We start from the raw sequence: 21,914 nt of genomic DNA, 5'->3' as shown, positions 1-21,914 counted from the left end.
AGATCTAGCTTTCTTCTGGAATATCATCATTTTGGTCTTATCCATGTTTACTGCCAGGGCCCAGGTCTGACAGTACTGCTCTAGCAGTGACAGGCTCTGCTGAAGACCCTGCTCTGTGAGCGACAGCAGGACCAGGTCATCTGCATAGAGCAGGAATTGTATTTCTGTGTCATGTAGAGTGAGACCAGGGACTGCAGACTGCTCCAGCACTGTGGCCAGCTCGTTGATATAGATGTTGAATAGTGTTGGACTGCAGCCCTGTCTCACTCCACGCTCCTGTGTGAAGAATTCTGTTCTTTTGTTACCAATTTTCACACCACATTTATTTTCAGAATAGATTGACTTTACAATGTCGAATACTTTACCACCTACGCCACTTTCAAGGAGTTTAAGGAATAAGGAAGTTGAATCAGATGCCTTTTCAAATCAATATAGCAGGCGAATATGTTTCCTTTATTAGTTTCTCTCTCTCGCACTCTCTCTCTCCCTGTCTCAAGTTCAAGCTCCAATATTTTATTGGCATGACAAGTTCAACAAGTATTGCCAAAGATACACTGTGTTGGAGATCACAAAAGAACAGCCATGTGTGCGTGTCTCTCTCTCTCTCTCTCTCTCTCTCTCTCTCTCTCTCTCTCTCTCTATCTCTCTCTCTCTCTCTCTCCCTCTCCCTCCCTCCCTCCCTCCCTCCCTCTCTGTGTGTATCTGAACTCTGGTCAGTGCTGCAGCTTGTTTGCTCAGCCTGTTTTAAGCTGATCTTGAAAGAGTTGCTCTCGTTTATCTCGTTATCTGACATTTAAAACTAAACAGCAGGACTGGAAAACACCCAGAACCAGGCAGGGCCAAAATCCACTGTGTGCTTAAGAGAAGGGCTGGTGCCAGGGTGACCAGCACCCTCAGAGTTCAAACTAAGAACTACTGGCTGTTGTGTGTAGTATGCTTAAACAACTCCTATTATTTCCCGCTGAAAGCTTTAAGCTATAACATATTAAAAACATTAGGATTCAAATTGCTGTAGAATATTGAGTGGTTAGTTATGATTCTGCCGAGGTTGCTGGGCAGTAATTCAAGCAGATCCACACACAGTCAAAATCAAACCCTACTAACTGAATTAACATTGGCAGGCTCGATCAGTGGTTAGAGAAAGGGGCTTGTTACCAGGAGGTTCAAATCCCGGCTCTGACTCGCTGTGTGTGACCCTGAGCAAGTCACTGAACCTCCTTGTGCTCCGTCCTTCGGATGAGACGTCAAACAAACAAGGTCCTATTGGAAGTGACTCTGCAGCAGCCACTGAATCCCTGTGTGTGTGTGTGACCCTGAGCAAGTCACTGAACCTCCTTGTGCTCCGTCCTTCGGATGAGACGTCAAACAAACAAGCTCCTATTGGAAGTGACTCTGCAGCAGCCACTGACTCCCTGTGTGTGTGTGTGACCCTGAGCAAGTCACTGAACCTCCTTGTGCTCCATCCTTTGGGATGAGACGTCAAACAAACGAGCTCCTATTGGAAGTGACTCTGCAGCAGCCACTGACTCCCTGTGTGTGTGTGACCCTGAGCAAGTCACTGAACCTCCTTGTGCTCCGTCCTTTGGGATGAGACATCAAACAAACGAGCTCCTATTGGAAGTGACTTTGCAGCAGCCACTGACTCCCTGTGTGTGTGTGACCCTGAGCAAGTCACTGAACCTCCTTGTGCTCCGTCCTTCAGATGAGACGTCAAACAAACAAGCTCCTATTGGAAGTGACTCTGCAGCAACAGCATTTGTTGATGAAGCATAGGAAAAAGTGTCCGCTGAATGAATAAGGGGAGACGATGCACACACATCTGTTTCAATGACTAAAATAACTAGTCATTTTTTTAATCAACAGACATAGACCCATTTCAACAAAAGCACATGTATTTACCAATCAAGAATATGCCACTTGCTTGAGTTTAAAGCAGTTAATATATTTTATTATTATTATTATTATTATTATTATTATTATTATTATTATTATTATTATTATTATTATTATTATTATAATTTAAAAACATGAAAAATTACTTTCTGTGTCTCCAGATGTCTTTGGCTTAACTGACCCAACTTGACTACAACTGTTTTGAAACGACAAAGTTGTGCTTTGTGTATTAATATTGTTTTGGGAACTTTGTTACAGTTTTTTTGTAAATCTTGGCGTATGAAACATTAAAATAGTTAATTTTAGTTAAAATAATTGCTGTAAACAAATTGTTTGTACTTTTGTTTAACTTTGGAAGAGCTGAGCTTTGAATATCGTCCTGCTGCTGTACTTCATGTACAGCTGACGTTAGATAGATGATAACGTTTTTAAATGTTAGAACTGGAAAAATGAGCTGCGAGTCCTGGAAGTCGAAGGCTGGTTCTCTTGACCGTGTTGTTCTGTTTTCTCTGCATGATGCTGGTGTATATGTGTCGACTTGTTCGTTGTGTTTCCAGGGTATGTTTTGCATTTCATTTGTTAGGTTTCTTCTGAGCCGTTCTCTTCAGTGACAGGAAACGCATAGTAGGTCCACACTGGTGATTGTATAATGCGCCAAAGGACTCTCAATTCCAGGTTCTTGAGTTTTATTTTCACCAAGCTTTGAGTCGCTCCCCGCCATTGCTCTTGAATCCAATTCCAGAAGCCGCTGTGCTTCACAGTGCATCATGGGATGCACCCAGCGGTCCAGATAAGCTGCGTACCTGCCGTTTTTAAAGCGTAAAAATATGCATTGCAATTTTGCTGCACATCTTGTCTGCCTCCCCTAAAACTCCCACTAATAACAACATCTCCCAGAATACAATGTCTTCACTTACTAGGAAACTACACAAGAAAAAACAACCCAACAAACATTATCCAAACTCTGGCTAGCCCTGTTGTCTTTGCAGCCACAGTAAGAATAAGGAAAATTTGAAGCTACACAGGTTGAAGCATAGTAGGGATATCAGTTAAGCCTCCAAATATAGCAAGTGATTAATTGGGCACACAAAATTAAATTGTTCGACTAAATATCGATGATTGTATTATTATTATTATTTGTTTATTTAGCAGACTGCATAGGCTCTGGACCGGTGTGACACTATGCACATAGCTGGAGTATGCAGATAACAGGAGTGAGGGAATACAATGGGATACAATGGGTCTATGCATCGTGTACATGTATATATGACTTGCCTGAATCAGATTCACAACATTATTTTCCATTTCCTTATTTGATTGCACGTAACATAAATACAACTTCAAAACAATAAGCAAACTTGATATATGGGCAGCAGTGTGGAGTAGTGGTTAAGGCTCTGGACATTTGACTGGAGGGTCGTGGGTTCAATCCCAGGCGGGGGACACTGCTGCTGTACCCTTGAGCAAGGTACTTTACCTAGATTGCTCCTGTAAAAACCCAACTGTATAAATGGGTAATTGTATGTAAAAATAATGTGATATCTTGTAACAATTGTAAGTCGCCCTGGATAAGGACGTCTGCTAAGAAATAAATAATAATAATAATGCAATAAAGCGAATTATGCATTTAGACGATATGCATTTAACCGTATCATATAATCATAGAAAACAATGCATTAAAAAACGGGACCAGTTGCATGCTATGCAATTAAACAATGTATGCAAATAAGAGGAGTCGACTGTGATACAAATAAATTGCTTTACTTACCACACTCTCTCCTCGGTTCTGAATATGCCCTTCTTCAGCTTCCACCTGTGGCCCCTGGTTCTGTTCTCTCTGACCTGTGAGAAATAATTCTCAGCAGTTACTTTGCTAAACCCCTTGACAATTAAATACCGTAAGTCGCCTCTGGCTCTCCTTCTTTCTAGGCTGTACAGATTCAGCTCTTTCAGTCTATCTTCATATGACATGCCCTTCAATCCTGGAATTAATCACGTTGCTCTCCTCTGTACCTGTTCCCTAGTGCAAGACTTTTGTTCACATTAAATTCCATCTGCCATGTGTCAGCCCAAGCTGGAATCTGGTCTAAATCTCTTTGTATTATTGAAGTTGCTGATTGGGAGTTGGCTACCCCTCCCAGTTTTGTGTTGCTGCACATTTGCATAGCTCACTGATTATGTCTTGGTCCAAGTCATTTATATAGATTAAGAATAGCAATGGTCCCCAATACTGATCCCGTAGTACCCAACTTGTTACGTTACTCCAGTTTGATGCCTGGCCTCTAATGATAACTCTGCTTCCTAACTTGTAAGCAGTTATGAATCCATGCTGCTGCTCTACCATTTATTCCTACTGATTTAATCTTTAGATACAGCCTTTCGTGCGGTACTTTGTCAAATGCTTTTTGAAAATCTAAGTAGATGATGTCACACGCACTATCCTTGTACACTCTAGTAGTCCCCTCCTGAAAGAAATCAGTAAATTAGTGCAACAGGATCGACCCTTCCTAAAGCCATGCTGGCTGTCTCTATAATGTTATTATATACATATTCCTCCATTTTGGTCCTTATTCTAGTTTCCATGATTTTACATATGATTGATGTTAAACTCAGGTCATGAAGTTAAGGTCATGAAGGGCAAGGCAATGTTGCCTTCGTTGGGCGTGACGATTCAGGGGCACCAAGGCAGTTCTAGGGAGCAGAAAGGCAAATTATAAATCCAATCCAAGGGCACCATGGCGATTTCATACTCATTTTTAAAACAACATAAAATAAATACAGAGAGACTATTATGTTGATGAAATGTTAATTCAAACAGACAAAATGTTTTCTGAGTGAGTCACACACTAATTGTTACAAAAATAAAATATCGGTCACTTTTCCATTGTAAAAATCCAATTTAAAAACAAGCTTCCATAATTGAAAAATACAAAGGGTAATTGCCATACAAATACATATTCAGGGTATTTTTAGTAAAGTCTTTGTCACCCTGTTAACAAGAGTTAAATATAGTGCTTGTCTGTGTCTGTAATTAAAGCTTTTTTAAAACCCTCTAGCCGTGTGTTTCATCATTTAGGGTAAGCAAGTTCAACTGGATTTCCTATAACATGCTGTCCGCTGGTGAAGCGAACGTTTAATCAATGCGTTTTCAAATGCTAAAAATAGTATTCTTTCACAAATTTGATTTGCATGGAGAATTGGATATTATTATTACACGGCACAAATAAGCGATGTCTGAAGGGAAAGATAGATTTTCAGGCAAACTGGCTGAAGATTTACCCATGGCTGGAGTGTGATAATGATAGTGGTGAAATCAGTCTGCAGTGTGTCTGCGCAACTGTAGTTTACTAACCACTGTAACCTGTACAAAGAACGCGGCTTTGAAACGAAAAAAAACAAAAACTTTAAGTAGAAACTTGGTCAAGCAATTGAGAACATAAGAAGAACATAAGAAAGTTTCCAAACGAGAGGAGGCCATTCAGCCCATCTTGCTCGTTTGGTTGTTAGTAGCTTATTGATCCCAGAATCTCATCCAGCAGCTTCTTGAAGGATCCCAGGGTGTCAGCTTCAACAACATTACTGGGGAGTTGGTTCCAGACCCTCACAATTCTCTGTGTAAAAAAGTGCCTCCTATTTTCTGCCCCTTTATCTAATCTCCATTTGTGACCCCTGGTCCTTGTTTCTTTTTTTAGGTCAAAAAAGTCCCCTGGGTCGACATTGTCTATACCAGCTGTTCATCACAATGATGAACAGCTGCATGTACATAATGTTAGATGTTTACATTTCAGAGACTTTATATAGTTTCACAGTTCTTGAAATTTACAGTTGCAAAGGATTTACAGTTTTGTTATGGTGCATTGCTGGACCCTCGATTCAGAATAAGAAAGGTATGCTGTTTTAAAGCACACACATTTAACTCCTTTTCTGAAAGCCCAGTTTTACTTGTTAAAAGGCAGAACTATGTAGGTAGTGAGAAGGTATTACACAAGTAAATGAAAACAGAAATTGATCCACTTCTCTATCGTGTTTCGTTCTCTATTCTGTTATCTCTCCTACTCGTTTCATAACGCAGGGAGCTGCTGTTTGAACCATGTAAGTATTTGAGCAAAACTAACTACCTGTTTGTGTGCATTTTTAGCGTTGATGTTTTGGGAGGAATAACACCGAATTACAAACAGCAACATTCACTGAAATGTCTGTATAAATTAGCAATGTATGTACACTGAAGATGTGGAAGGAGTCAGAATGTGTATTGCACTGTTGCATTTTAAAGTGTTGCAATTTTAATCACAGAATCAGATCTCCTAATACCATATATGATCATAGAATATGTGATTGTGTAATGTGGTGTATGTTATGTGTTTTTTTTTTTTTTACTAAGCTGTAAATTAAAAAAGGAAATTTAAATATAGGTCTACATTACTTGAAGGATGTTCACCTGCATGTGAAATAGCGGACAGCGAAGCATCGAAAACAAACAGATTAAATTGCATCTTAAAGAAATGGCCTGAAAACTCTCTGCTGTTTGATATTTTTTGTGAAGTGACTAAATGATCCAAACACAGTGGATTGCAAACTGTGCAAGAGGCTCTTAACGTGAAAGCACAGCCAATTTCTGCAGTACTTGATGTGAGTTCACATTAATATTATCATTGTCAGGATGAATTGTTGTGCACCCATGTCTTACCTGAACTTCAGGTAAATCCTAGAACACTTCACTGCCGCTTTAGACAGCTCTTCCTTATTTCTTTTTAAACGTTTTTGAGTTAGCATGGAGCTCACAGACGCAAAAATCACACAGCAACACTGCAAGTGAACACGTGTGATTGAAAATTCCTGGAGGCGTGATCATATTGAGCTCAGCCTAACAACGTCCCTCCCTCTGTTTGCCCGTCATTAACCAATGATACGGTACGTCTTTCTTGAGGCTTAGTGCTGGGAGGTGCACAGTAAAAAGAATGGCAACAATAATACATTATGAGAGTCATTTTCCCGTGGGGCGAGATTAGACAATTAAATTCAATTGTGACAGAACGGGCCAGCTGACACTGAGCAGGGTTGTGAACACGTTGTAGATCGGATGTGCTGAGCAGGGTTGTGAATGGGTTGTAGATCGGATGTGCTGAGCAGGGTTGTGAATGGGTTGCAGATCGGATGTGCTGAGCAGGGTTGTGAATGGGTTGTAGATCGGATGTGCTGAGCAGGGTTGTGAATGGGTTGCAGATCGGACGTGCTGAGCAGGGTTGTGAATGGGTTGCAGATCGGATGTGCTGAGCAGGGTTGTGAATGGGTTGCAGATCGGACGTGCCGAGCAGGGTTGTGAACACGTTGCAGATCGGATGTGCTGAGCAGGGTTGTGAATGGGTTGCAGATCGGATGTGCTGAGCAGGGTTGTGAATGGGTTGCAGATCGGACGTGCTGAGCAGGGTTGTGAATGGGTTGTAGATCGGATGTGCCGAGCAGGGTTGTGAATGGGTTGCAGATCGGACGTGCCGAGCAGGGTTGTGAATGGGTTGCAGATCGGATGTGCTGAGCAGGGTTGTGAATGGGTTGCAGATCGGACGTGCCGAGCAGGGTTGTGAATGGGTTGCAGATCGGATGTGCTGAGCAGGGTTGTGAATGGGTTGTAGATCGGATGTGCTGAGCAGGGTTGTGAACACGTTGTAGATCGGATGTGCTGAGCAGGGTTGTGAATGGGTTGCAGATCGGACGTGCTGAGCAGGGTTGTGAATGGGTTGTAGATCGGATGTGCCGAGCAGGGTTGTGAATGGGTTGTAGATCGGATGTGCCGAGCAGGGTTGTGAATGGGTTGTAGATCGGATGTGCTGAGCAGGGTTGTGAATGGGTTGTAGATCGGATGTGCTGAGCAGGGTTGTGAATGGGTTGCAGATCGGATGTGCTGAGCAGGGTTGTGAATGGGTTGTAGATCGGATGTGCTGAGCAGGGTTGTGAATGGGTTGCAGATCGGACGTGCTGAGCAGGGTTGTGAATGGGTTGCAGATCGGATGTGCTGAGCAGGGTTGTGAATGGGTTGCAGATCGGATGTGCTGAGCAGGGTTGTGAATGGGTTGCAGATCGGATGTGCTGAGCAGGGTTGTGAATGGGTTGCAGATCGGATGTGCTGAGCAGGGTTGTGAATGGGTTGCAGATCGGATGTGCTGAGCAGGGTTGTGAATGGGTTGCAGATCGGACGTGCTGAGCAGGGTTGTGAATGGGTTGCAGATCGGATGTGCTGAGCAGGGTTGTGAATGGGTTGCAGATCGGACGTGCTGAGCAGGGTTGTGAATGGGTTGCAGATCGGATGTGCTGAGCAGGGTTGTGAATGGGTTGCAGATCGGACGTGCTGAGCAGGGTTGTGAATGGGTTGCAGATCGGACGTGCTGAGCAGGGTTGTGAATGGGTTGCAGATCGGACGTGCTGAGCAGGGTTGTGAATGGGTTGCAGATCGGATGTGCTGAGCAGGGTTGTGAACACGTTGCAGATCGGATGTGCTGAGCAGGGTTGTGAACACGTTGCAGATCGGACGTGCTGAGCAGGGTTGTGAACACGTTGTAGATCGGATGTGCTGAGCAGGGTTGTGAATGGGTTGTAGATCGGATGTGCTGAGCAGGGTTGTGAACACGTTGTAGATCGGATGTGCTGAGCAGGGTTGTGAATGGGTTTCAGATCGGACGTGCTGAGCAGGGTTGTGAATGGGTTGTAGATCGGATGTGCTGAGCAGGGTTGTGAATGGGTTGCAGATCGGATGTGCTGAGCAGGGTTGTGAATGGGTTGCAGATCGGACGTGCTGAGCAGGGTTGTGAATGGGTTGCAGATCGGATGTGCTGAGCAGGGTTGTGAACACGCTGTAGATCGGATGTGCTGAGCAGGGTTGTGAATGGGTTGCAGATCGGATGTGCTGAGCAGGGTTGTGAATGGGTTGTAGATCGGATGTGCTGAGCAGGGTTGTGAATGGGTTGTAGATCGGATGTGCTGAGCAGGGTTGTGAATGGGTTGCAGATCGGACGTGCTGAGCAGGGTTGTGAATGGGTTGCAGATCGGATGTGCTGAGCAGGGTTGTGAACACGTTGTAGATCGGATGTGCTGAGCAGGGTTGTGAATGGGTTGTAGATCGGACGTGCTGAGCAGGGTTGTGAATGGGTTGTAGATCGGATGTGCTGAGCAGGGTTGTGAATGGGTTGTAGATCGGATGTGCTGAGCAGGGTTGTGAACACGTTGTAGATCGGATGTGCTGAGCAGGGTTGTGAATGGGTTGTAGATCGGACGTGCTGAGCAGGGTTGTGAATGGGTTGCAGATCGGATGTGCTGAGCAGGGTTGTGAACACGCTGTAGATCGGATGTGCTGAGCAGGGTTGTGAACACGCTGTAGATCGGATGTGCTGAGCAGGGTTGTGAATGGGTTGTAGATCGGATGTGCTGAGCAGGGTTGTGAATGGGTTGCAGATCGGATGTGCTGAGCAGGGTTGTGAATGGGTTGCAGATCGGATGTGCTGAGCAGGGTTGTGAACACGTTGCAGATCGGATGTGCTGAGCAGGGTTGTGAATGGGTTGCAGATCGGACGTGCTGAGCAGGGTTGTGAATGGGTTGCAGATCGGATGTGCTGAGCAGGGTTGTGAACACGTTGCAGATCGGATGTGCTGAGCAGGGTTGTGAACACGTTGCAGATCGGATGTGCTGAGCAGGGTTGTGAACACGTTGTAGATCGGATGTGCTGAGCAGGGTTGTGAATGGGTTGTAGATCGGATGTGCTGAGCAGGGTTGTGAACACGTTGTAGATCGGATGTGCTGAGCAGGGTTGTGAATGGGTTTCAGATCGGACGTGCTGAGCAGGGTTGTGAATGGGTTGTAGATCGGATGTGCTGAGCAGGGTTGTGAATGGGTTGCAGATCGGATGTGCTGAGCAGGGTTGTGAATGGGTTGCAGATCGGACGTGCTGAGCAGGGTTGTGAATGGGTTGCAGATCGGATGTGCTGAGCAGGGTTGTGAACACGCTGTAGATCGGATGTGCTGAGCAGGGTTGTGAATGGGTTGCAGATCGGATGTGCTGAGCAGGGTTGTGAATGGGTTGTAGATCGGATGTGCTGAGCAGGGTTGTGAATGGGTTGTAGATCGGATGTGCTGAGCAGGGTTGTGAATGGGTTGCAGATCGGACGTGCTGAGCAGGGTTGTGAATGGGTTGCAGATCGGATGTGCTGAGCAGGGTTGTGAACACGTTGTAGATCGGATGTGCTGAGCAGGGTTGTGAATGGGTTGTAGATCGGACGTGCTGAGCAGGGTTGTGAATGGGTTGTAGATCGGATGTGCTGAGCAGGGTTGTGAATGGGTTGTAGATCGGATGTGCTGAGCAGGGTTGTGAACACGTTGTAGATCGGATGTGCTGAGCAGGGTTGTGAATGGGTTGTAGATCGGACGTGCTGAGCAGGGTTGTGAATGGGTTGCAGATCGGATGTGCTGAGCAGGGTTGTGAACACGCTGTAGATCGGATGTGCTGAGCAGGGTTGTGAACACGCTGTAGATCGGATGTGCTGAGCAGGGTTGTGAATGGGTTGCAGATCGGATGTGCTGAGCAGGGTTGTGAACACGTTGTAGATCGGACGTGCTGAGCAGGGTTGTGAACACGTTGTAGATCGGATGTGCTGAGCAGGGTTGTGAATGGGTTGTAGATCGGATGTGCTGAGCAGGGTTGTGAACACGTTGTAGATCGGATGTGCTGAGCAGGGTTGTGAATGGGTTGTAGATCGGACGTGCTGAGCAGGGTTGTGAATGGGTTGCAGATCGGACGCGCTGAGCAGGGTTGTGAATGGGTTGCAGATCGGACGTGCTGAGCAGGGTTGTGAACACGTTGTAGATCGGATGTGCTGAGCAGGGTTGTGAATGGGTTGTAGATCGGATGTGCTGAGCAGGGTTGTGAACACGTTGCAGATCGGACGCGCTGAGCAGGGTTGTGAATGGGTTGTAGATCGGATGTGCTGAGCAGGGTTGTGAATGGGTTGCAGATCGGACGTGCTGAGCAGGGTTGTGAATGGGTTGTAGATCGGACGTGCTGAGCAGGGTTGTGAATGGGTTGCAGATCGGATGTGCTGAGCAGGGTTGTGAACACGTTGCAGATCGGATGTGCCGAGCAGGGTTGTGAACACGTTGTAGATCGGATGTGCTGAGCAGGGTTGTGAATGGGTTGTAGATCGGATGTGCTGAGCAGGGTTGTGAATGGGTTGTAGATCGGATGTGCTGAGCAGGGTTGTGAACACGTTGTAGATCGGACGTGCTGAGCAGGGTTGTGAATGGGTTGTAGATCGGATGTGCTGAGCAGGGTTGTGAACACGTTGTAGATCGGATGTGCTGAGCAGGGTTGTGAATGGGTTGTAGATCGGATGTGCTGAGCAGGGTTGTGAATGGGTTGCAGATCGGATGTGCTGAGCAGGGTTGTGAATGGGTTGTAGATCGGATGTGCCGAGCAGGGTTGTGAATGGGTTGTAGATCGGATGTGCTGAGCAGGGTTGTGAATGGGTTGCAGATCGGACGTGCTGAGCAGGGTTGTGAATGGGTTGTAGATCGGATGTGCTGAGCAGGGTTGTGAATGGGTTGTAGATCGGATGTGCTGAGCAGGGTTGTGAATGGGTTGCAGATCGGACGCGCTGAGCAGGGTTGTGAATGGGTTGCAGATCGGATGTGCTGAGCAGGGTTGTGAATGGGTTGCAGATCGGACGTGCTGAGCAGGGTTGTGAATGGGTTGTAGATCGGATGTGCTGAGCAGGGTTGTGAATGGGTTGTAGATCGGATGTGCTGAGCAGGGTTGTGAATGGGTTGCAGATCGGATGTGCTGAGCAGGGTTGTGAATGGGTTGCAGATCGGATGTGCTGAGCAGGGTTGTGTGGGTTGTAGATCGGATGTGCTGAGCAGGGTTGTGAATGGGTTGCAGATCGGATGTGCTGAGCAGGGTTGTGAATGGGTTGCAGATCACATCATCATTGCCAATTTTCCAATCCAGTGCGATAGTTCCGTTATTTGTAGATTTATTGAATATATAATATATTGGTTTATTGGAGGCTGTGTGGTCCAGTGGTTAAAGAAAAGGGCTTGTAACCAGGAGGTCCCCGGTTCAAATCCCACCTCAGCCACTGACTCATTGTGTGACCCTGAGCAAGTCACTTAACCTCCTTGTGCTCCGTCTTTCGGGTGAGACGTAGTTGTAAGTGACTCTGCAGCTGATGCATAGTTCACACACCCTGGTCTCTGTAAGTCGCCTTGGATAAAGGCGTCTGCTAAATAAACAAATAATAATAATAATAATAAAAATCTGTTATCTAGTTTCCCTAAGGACTCCTGGACAGAGTCCATCAGGCCCTGAGGATTTGTTTATTTGAAGTGCTGCTAGCTCTCTTAGTGCTTCATTCTCTTCTATAACAAACTCTAGTAATGATGTTTGTGTACATTGTGTTAACCTTGGTATATTGTATAAATCCTCCTTTTGTAAATACTTGTACAGAGTATTAAGTCATCTTTGATGTGGTTGTCTTTAGTCACTAAGTCACCACTGCTGTCACAAACTACTGACTTCCTCTTTCAGTTTCCTTTTAGCATTAACATACTGAAAAAACCCTTTACGTTTGAGTTTACTATCTGCCACCACTTGTCTCTCGAATTCCCTTTTCACTCTCCTGGTCTGCTTTTTAAGGTCTCTACAGGCCTCTCTGTATTCTGTTTGTGAGTCTGCTCCCTTTGATTTAATAGAAAGATATAGTTATTTTATTTTTAATACCCAGCTTAACAAAACGATTTACCCATCGTGGTTTCTTTTTCTTAAGTTTACCTTTTCTCATTTTTGGGATAAATTTATCCTGCATTTCTAACATTATATTCCTAAATTGAATCCAATTGTTTTCAACTTCATTATCATTAGTGTTCTATCTAGTCTATGTTTAGAAGCTCCTGTCGCATTCCTTTGTAATCTGCTCTCCTGAAATTGTAAACCATTGTCTTTGATTTATTTGCCACAAACTTTATCATATTATGATCACTTATTCCTAGTGTTTCCTTTACCTGTGTGTATCCTTGCTTCATTGTTTGTTAATACCAAATCTAGACATGAATTGTATCTAGTCGGGGCATTCACCATTTGTGATAACAAGCAATCTTGCACTAACTCTATCATTCCCATGTCTGAACTGTTGGCTGAGGTCATGTGGGCCCAGTTGATGTTTGTGAAGTTAGGTCTCCCATAATTAAAGTCTCCCCTTCCTTACTTATTTTTTTGATTATAAGTTTTCATTTAGTGATTCATCAGAACTTGGGGGCCTATAACAGACTCCCACTATTAACCCTTTGCGGTCCATTGTCGGACTGGGTCCGACATTGCAATTATTCCTCACAGGTCCTTTGTCGGACTGGGTCCGACATCATTATAGCAACGCAATAAACGGGTGTTTAGTCGTTTTTTCTCCGGAAAAAGCCGAGAAAACCATTCAATTGCCGAGTGGGAGCGACAGGAGCCGAGACAAGTCGAAAAAAAAAAGGCGTATTTCATGAATAGTCATACATGGTATCAGGTATCAGATAACGGGGCGTTCATAGTAAACAAGCTGGCTGAGTGCGTCAGCTATCATGGACATTTGCAGAGCTTTTTTCAGATGTTAAAGTAATAAAATAATGACTTGGATCGCATTATTGAGGAGTTTGGTGATAAAACGAGTGATCCGGAGATGATCGATCGGTATGCACGACTATTATTATTATTATTATTTATTTCTTACATAGGTGAACGCTATAGCAAACAAAAGGGTGGGGCGGGGCTGGAGATGCCTAGTGTGTGCTTTGTTGATATGCAGGGCCATTAAAACCCGTTTGACTGTGAAAAAAAATACTTTTAAACAACGCGTATAAAATTAACTGCGCGTGTGAAAATTAATTAGACCTGGCGTGCCTGACGCACGATTAATAAATGGACCGCAAAGGGTTAAACCTTTAGATTTGATTTGACTTCATTCAATCCATATTGATTAACCTACAGCCTTCCGTGTTAAACTCATCTCCATCTTTTGGAGTTAACCAGCATTCTGTTACCCCTATAATATCATAGCTATCCACATTGACTACAGCTTCTAATTCTAGAGGTATATTTCTAATGCTTCTTGCATTTAAATAGAGGCATTTCAGTTCATAAACATTGGCAACAATTTGGTTGCACTTTGCTGTGTAGTGTAGCTCCCCCTGGCTCTATCCTCCCTGCCCCCCAGTTCCCTAGTCGAAGCTCTGCCTGATTACTCTGTTAACTGTCTACCCCCAGTGCACTGGACCCCCTCCTGTTCAGGTGCAGCCCGTCCCACCTGTACAGACCTCGCCCCGTTGAGAAGGTTCCTCAGTGCCCCATAACCCTGCGCCCCTTTTGCCTACACCAGTTTTTTAGCCACGTGTTAAATCTTCTAATCATCGCTTGTCGTCTTGGCCCTGCGCATGACACCGGCAGAGAAAACTACCGTAGAGGCTCTGCTTTTAACCCTTATCGGTCCATTCATTCAGTGTGTCTCAGACGCGTCTGGTCCAGTTTATTTTCACACGCGCAGTTTATTTTAGACGCACTGTTTAAAAGTATTTTTTTTCACAATAAAACAGGTTTAAAAGGCACTGCATATCAACAGGACACTCAGTACTGCATCTCCAGCCCCGCCCCACCCCTTGTTCGCTGTATTTTTCACATACCTCTTCATAGTCGTGCATACCGATAAATCAACTCCTGATCACTCGTCTTACCACCAAACTCCTCAATAATGCGATCCAAGTCGTTATTTTATTACTATAACATCTCAAAAAACCTCTGCAAATGTCTGTGATATTCTCTGAGCGCTGGATGCAGAAGCAGCTATCTTGTTTGTTTATGTCCGTGTTATCTATGTGGTGTCGGGGCTGTGTGTATTCATGAGATACGCCCCTTTTTTTTCGGCTTCTCTCGGCTCCTATCGGTCTCACTCGGCCATTGAATGGTTTTCTCGTCTTTTTCCTGAGAAAAAACGACTAGAGACCTGTTTTTTGCGTCTTTTTGAACGTGTCGGACAGGGTCCGACATTGGACCGGAAAGGGAAAATTGCGATGTCCGACCGGGTCTGACATAGGACCGCAAAGGGTTAATCCTTGCCCTAGCTCTATAAATGTATTTTGCAGAACCCCCTGACTCTGTTTCACTATGTCGTTTGTTCTTATGTGAACAACAACAACAACTGTATCCTCCCCGGCCCAGGCCAAGAGCCTGTCCTGCTTGTGATAATTCTGTTATAAATATCACAGCTATTAATTAATGGGTCATTTATCAGACGCTTTTATCCAAAGCAACTTGGAGACGAGAGGTTGAAACTATGCATCAACAACAACTGCTGCTGCAGAGTCACTAACAATAGGACCTTGATGTTTTACATAATATGTAAATAAACCATTTCAACCATGCACGGAAAACCTGGCTCTCGCTCTCTCTCTAAATTATATGAAATGAACAGAATAAGCAAGAGAAAAGCAACAGGCAAGCGTATGTTAATAAACTATAATAATAAACTCACTGAAAAACTAACATTAACAAAACACCCATAACAGTAATTTATAAATAAGAGACTGAATTTGAACACAAAAATGCTGCAGCCGCTCTCGATTTACTCTCGTGAAGACAAGCCAGTGTCGAAAAGACTGAACCATTTTGAGTATGACGATGATGATGAGTTATCAGGTTATAAAAAGGTTGCTTGATCAGTTTTGAATCGGTCAACAACGGATCGCTAGCGGTGTCAAGAAGGTGTTCTTTTAAGCGAAGTTCCTGTTCCTTTAGGCGGAGCATTTACAATGGGGAAAAATCTGTTTCGCCACAAGGGTGTTCTCTTGGGTGAAGTGTTCTCTCATATTTATAAAATATAGCGATACAAGATACAGCTGTACCGTTGGTCTAATTATTTTTGAACACCATTTGTTTCCGCATCTTTTGGCAAACTGAGTTAATTAATAACAGTAATTAATATCAACTGTCTTTCATTGTGTATGACGTCAGTAGCACGGCTCGGCTCTGCAGTGGAAAAACAACCCAGACTCTAACCGCACCGTGAGGGCTCGGGTGTACAGTGGAAAAGATGCATCGGGTGACGTGTTCTCTCAGGAGGTGTTCCTATACGCGCAGACGACGGTGAAAAAGACACTTTACACTCGGAGCATGCTCATCATAGCTAAATAAAAAAATCACTGCAGAATAATGAAACTGTGAACGGTTGGCAGGTCAAATAAAATGCATTCCTCCCTGAATTCTATAGCAGCAGCGACTCCATTCACACAGTGAGCAGGACGATACGAGCGCTGGAATTATTTCAGCGTTCACGCCAAACTAGTAACACAAAAACAGGAGGGTTTATTGGTTGATCACACTTTAGTTTTGGGGCTCTATCACAGTATTATTCACAGAACGTTTTTTGTGCCCCCATTCTCTTCCCTCTGATTGACTTTATTAACAGTACCACTGGTCCCTCCCTTTAAAGGAGCGCTGACCATCTTTGAAATCCATTCTCTCACCTCTTATTAGCTTTATTAACATGATCACCGGACCCTCCCTTTAAAGGTGCGCTGACCATCTTTAAAATCCATTCTCTCACCTCTTATTAGCTTTACTAACATGATCACCGGCCCCTCCCTTTAAAGGAGCGCTGACCATCTTTAAAATCCATTCTCTCACCTCTTATTAGCTTTATTAACATGATCACCGGCCCCTCCCTTTAAAGGAGCGCTGACCATCTTTAAAATCCATTCTCTCACCTCTTATTAGCTTTATTAACATGATCACCGGCCCCTCCCTTTAAAGGAGCGCTGACCATCTTTAAAATCCATTCTCTCACCTCTTATTAGCTTTATTAACATGATCACCGGCCCCTCCCTTTAAAGGAGCGCTGACCATCTTTAAAATCCATTCTCTCACCTCTTATTAGCTTTATTAACATGATCACTGGTCCCTCCCTTTAAAGGAGCGCTGACCATCTTTAAAATCCATTCTCTCACCTCTTATTGGCTTTATTAACATGATCACTGGTCCCTCCCTTTAAAGGAGCGCTGACCATCTTTAAAATCCATTCTCTCACCTCTTATTAGCTTTATTAACATGATCACTGGTCCCTCCCTTTAAAGGAGCGCTGACCATCTTTAAAATCCATTCTCTTGCCTCTTAATCACAAACGATACAGACCTGTATTATACATTGATACACAGTGAATCGGTACAGCCCTGGCTATGACTACGGCTCCCAGCATGCCTCTGTGCCTGCAGCAATGGTGAGGGATGCTGAGAGCTGTAGTTCTTTATGCTTTGGTCTTGTATCACAAACTACAAACCTCTCCTCTCTCTCTCTCTCTCTCTCTTCAGGTCTCTCTGACTCGATGTCTCCAGGGTGCCACTCAAACAACGTGAGAAAAAGAAAGAGCGAAACAGCCCTCCGGTAAATCAATTGCGAGTCACAAACCAGGCTGACCGCTGTGGAGAGAACGACAGAGCGAAGAGAACAAGAGGAACGGCCCGCAGTACAGGTGGAACGAGAGGGAGCGAGAGAGGGAATACAAGGGGAACACACGAGAAACTGAGAGAAGAGAAGGAAACTAAAACAGAACAGAGAAGAAGAAAGGAAATCTTCAGAAAGGACCAACATTAGCCATAGATACTAACTGAAGAAGTATTTTAATATATTTATTTACACAGAGAGAGACACACAGAGAGACACACACACACACACAGATAGACAGACACACACAGAGACACAGAGACGCTCAGACAGACAGTCACCCCCTCTCTCTCACTCCTCTGTGTGTGTGTAACCCCCCTCGCTCCCCCCTCTCCTCGTTGCCATGTCGACCTCCTCGCTGCGACGGCAGGTCAAGAACATCGTCCACAACTACTCTGAGGCAGAGATCAAGGTGAGGACTGGGAACACTGGGAGGGACTGGGAATACTAGGATTGAACTGGGAGTAGTGGTGTTGAACTGTGTTTCACAATCTCCCAGTGGCAGAGGGTACAGGAATCCCAGCTGCACCCCCCTAGTGGTGTTTTCTGAAACTGCACCCTCCATGCTTCTATTAGGAGCCTTTTCAGAAGCAGCAGCCCCCCCCCCCCCCCCCAGGTGATTTAAAAAAGGCTGTAAGACACACACTATACAGGCAGTGTGATTGTATTAATCCTGTGATTCTGTAAGGCAGTGTGATTGTATTAATCCTGTGATTCTGTAAGGCAGTGTGATTGTATTAATCCTGTGATTCTGTAAGGCAGTGTGATTGGATTAATCCTGTGATTCTGTAAGGCAGTGTGATTGTATTAATCCTGTGATTCTGTAAGGCAGTGTGATTGTATTAATCCTGTGATTCTATAAGGCAGTGTGATTGTATTAATCCTGTGATTCTGTAAGGCAGTGTGATTGTATTAATCCTGTGATTCTGTAAGGCAGTGTGATTGTATTAATCCTGTGATTCTGTAAGGCAGTGTGATTGTATTAATCCTGTGATTCTATAAGGCAGTGTGATTGGATTAATCCTGTGATTCTGTAAGGCAGTGTGATTGGATTAATCCTGTGATTCTGCAAGGCAGTGTGATTGTATTAATCCTGTGATTCTGTAAGGCAGTGTGATTGTATTAATCCTGTGATTCTGTAAAGCAGTGTGATTGTATTAATCCTGTGATTCTGCAAGGCAGTGTGATTGTATTAATCCTGTGATTCTGTAAGGCAGTGTGATTGGATTAATCCTGTGATTCTGTAAGGCAGTGTGATTGTATTAATCCTGTGATTCTGCAAGGCAGTGTGATTGTATTAATCCTGTGATTCTGTAAAGCAGTGTGATTATATTAATCCAGTGATTCTGTAAGGCAGTGTGATTGTATTAATCCAGTGATTCTGTAAGGCAGTGTGATTGTATTAATCCTGTGATTCTATAAGGCAGTGTGATTGTATTAATCCTGTGATTCTGTAAGGCAGTGTGTTTGTATTAATCCTGTGATTCTGTAAGGCTGTGTGATTGTATTAATCCTGTGATTCTGTAAGGCAGTGTGATTGGATTAATCCTGTGATTCTGTAAGGCAGTGTGATTGGATTAATCCTGTGATTCTATAAGGCAGTGTGATTGTATTAATCCTGTGATTCTGTAAAGCTGTGTGATTGTATTAATCCTGTGATTCTGTAAGGCAGTGTGATTGTATTAATCCTGTGATTCTGTAAAGCAGTGTGATTGGATTAATCCTGTGATTCTGTAAAGCAGTGTGATTGGATTAATCCCGTGATTCTATAAGGCAGTGTGATTGTATTAATCCTGTGACTGTAAGGCAGTGTGATTGTATTAATCCTGTGATTCTGTAAGGCAGTGTGATTGTATTAATCCTGTGATTCTGTAAGGCAGTGTGATTGTATTAATCCTGTGATTCTGTAAGGCAGTGTGATTGTATTAATCCTGTGATTCTGCAAGGCAGTGTGATTGTATTAATCCTGTGATTCTGTAAGGCAGTGTGATTTATATTTACACTTAACACACACACACTCAAAAACACAATTCTACCAAATACTTGACCTTTATTATATTAACATAAAACTAAATCCAGCTGTATCATACATACAACTACAACTCTCATTGCGCTCTTTTTTAATCACCCAAACAAAAAACAACTCTAGAAAAAACAACAGCTATCCTTAAACGGGATATCTTTGTCAAGTCATATTTTTAAAATCTTCTTTTTTCCTCTTCAAAAGAACTAATTGAACTTTATTAAGTCGATATAATCAGTTAACTATGTGGATTATAAAGAGATTCCTAAATATATTTACAAAATAACAGCCCCTTTCGCTCCTCTCCCTTCCTCTCTCCCCTCTCCTCCCTCCTCTCAGGTCCGTGAAGCCACCTCGAATGACCCATGGGGTCCGTCCAGCTCTCTCATGTCCGAGATCGCTGACCTCACCTACAACGTGGTGGCCTTCTCCGAGATCATGAGCATGGTGTGGAAGAGACTGAACGACCATGGCAAAAACTGGAGACACGTGTACAAGGTGAGAGGCTTGCAGGTCCAGCGATTAGAGAAAGGGTCTTGATACCAGGAGGTTCAAATCCCAGCTCAGCCACCGACTCGCTGTGTGTGACCCTGAGCAAGTCACTGAACCCCCTTGTGCTCCGTCCTTCAGATGAGATGTAAAACAAACGATATCCTATTGTAAGTGACTCTGCAGCAGCAACAGTTGTTGATGAAGCTTAGTTACCCCCTGGTCTCGAAGTCACTTTGGATGAAAGCGTCTGCTGAATGACTCATTAATAATAATACTAATAATAATAATAATAATAATAATACTAATAATAATAATAATAATAATGTGGAGTAGTGGTTAAGGCTCTGGACTCTTGACCGGAGGGTCGTGGGTTCAATCCCAGGTGGGGGACACTGCTGCTGTACCCTTGAGCAAGGTACTTTACCTAGATTGCTCCAGTAAAAACCCAACTGTATAAATGGGTAATTGTATGCAAAAATAATGTGATATCTTGTAACAATTGTAAGTCGCCCTGGATAAGGGCGTCTGCTAAGAAATAAATAATAATAAATAATAATAATCAATAGAAGATGAGAGGAGGGGTTGGGGGAGAGAATTGGAGGGATGAGAGATGGAGGGGGTGAGAGATGGAGGGAGGGGAGCATGTGTGATATGTTCTGTATAGAGGGAGGGAGGGCTTAAACTGTCTATATTGGGAATGGGGGAGTTCTGTTAACTTGTCAATGTTAGTATTGATCAGTATGTATTACATTGACTCTTCTCTTTGGTTTCGACTCCCAGGCGATGACTCTGATGGAGTACCTCATTAAGACTGGGTCGGAGCGCGTGGCTCAACAGTGCAGGGAGAATATCTACGCGGTGCAGACGCTGAAGGACTTCCAGTACATCGACCGGGACGGGAAGGACCAGGGTGTGAACGTGCGCGAGAAAGCAAAGCAACTCGTAACGTTGCTGAAGGACGAGGAGAGGCTGAAAGAGGAGAGAGTGCACGCCCTGAAAACCAAGGAGAAGATGGGTGAGAGAGGGGAGAGGGGTGGAAGGGGGGTAGGGGTGGGGGTAGCCCATTGGGGGCCCTAAGCAGGAAAACATACCACACACAGCACATACTAATCCACGTTAAATAAGGTGAACGGTATTGAGAGTAAATAATGATAAAACACATAAACAGTGCCTTGCTTTCATTAAAAGCGTTGTCTCCGGCACTTTTTGGGTGTCAGAGTCATCAGTCACGTCATTGTCACAGTTGTCTTCCTAAATCATGATTGATGCTTAGAATTGCCAATCCAGACAAACAGTCCTGAGCCATAGATGAGCGCAAGAATGTTTTTACCAGCTGTGAAAAGCTCCTCTCTGCAGAAGCTACCGTTCCTGGGAGTGTTACAGCAATTCTCAGAGCCATCCAAAGGTTAGGATAGATCTCTTTTTAATTTGTTTTTTTTGTGTATAAAGGAAAGGACTTCAAAAGCTGTCATTTTCTTTGGAAACAAACTGTATATGCTTGCAATATCTTGGAAAAGGTTGTTTCCATTGAGCTCTGATTCATGTTCGGAGCTCAGATAGTTTTTAAAGTTATTGCAGTGTTCGCTTTACGACTCCTTAGGCATTTGTTTCAAATCCCACAGTATTCCAAACTTGTCTTTAACACTTTTCATAGTTTGAAAACAGCAAGGATCATGAGCAGCACAGAGCGCTCTCCAGGCACAATCACCAGACGCCTGCTTCACTTAAATATCAGAGTGGAAATCCACGCTATCGAAATCGCACATGCGTGCAGGTGGAAAATGTGGACGTGATAGATTCTGTGTTTTTTTTTTTCATTAGCGGTTCACGTTGAGCTGCGAAACAAAGATTAAGAACATAAGAAGAATATAAGAACATAAGAAAGTTTACAAACGAGAGGAGGCCATTCAGCCCATCTTGCTCGTTTGGTTGTTAGTAGCTTATTGATCCCAGAATCTCATCAAGCAGCTTCTTGAAGGATCCCAGGGTGTCCGCTT

At 44.0% G+C, this 21,914-nt stretch overlaps 1 protein-coding gene across 2 annotated transcripts in view; it reads left to right on the top strand.

The window, feature by feature from the left end:
- LOC117966786 (epsin-1-like) overlaps positions 1 to 21,914 on the top strand; it is a 39,940-nt gene that overhangs the window by 9,287 nt on the left and 8,739 nt on the right. For both annotated transcript variants that reach the window (XM_059018325.1, XM_059018324.1), the window contains exons 2-4: positions 17,270 to 17,814; positions 19,765 to 19,923; positions 20,698 to 20,932. In XM_059018325.1, coding sequence (XP_058874308.1) covers positions 17,746 to 17,814; positions 19,765 to 19,923; positions 20,698 to 20,932 — 463 coding nt within the window. In that variant the 5' untranslated portion in view covers positions 17,270 to 17,745. The remainder of the gene's footprint in view (positions 1 to 17,269; positions 17,815 to 19,764; positions 19,924 to 20,697; positions 20,933 to 21,914) is intronic.

The sequence above is a fragment of the Acipenser ruthenus genome, chromosome 59 (genome assembly GCF_902713425.1).
Source record: "Acipenser ruthenus chromosome 59, fAciRut3.2 maternal haplotype, whole genome shotgun sequence".
Taxonomy (NCBI): domain Eukaryota; kingdom Metazoa; phylum Chordata; class Actinopteri; order Acipenseriformes; family Acipenseridae; genus Acipenser; species Acipenser ruthenus.
Note: the sequence above shows the minus strand (reverse complement) of the source record. Positions and strands in the feature narration are given on the sequence as shown.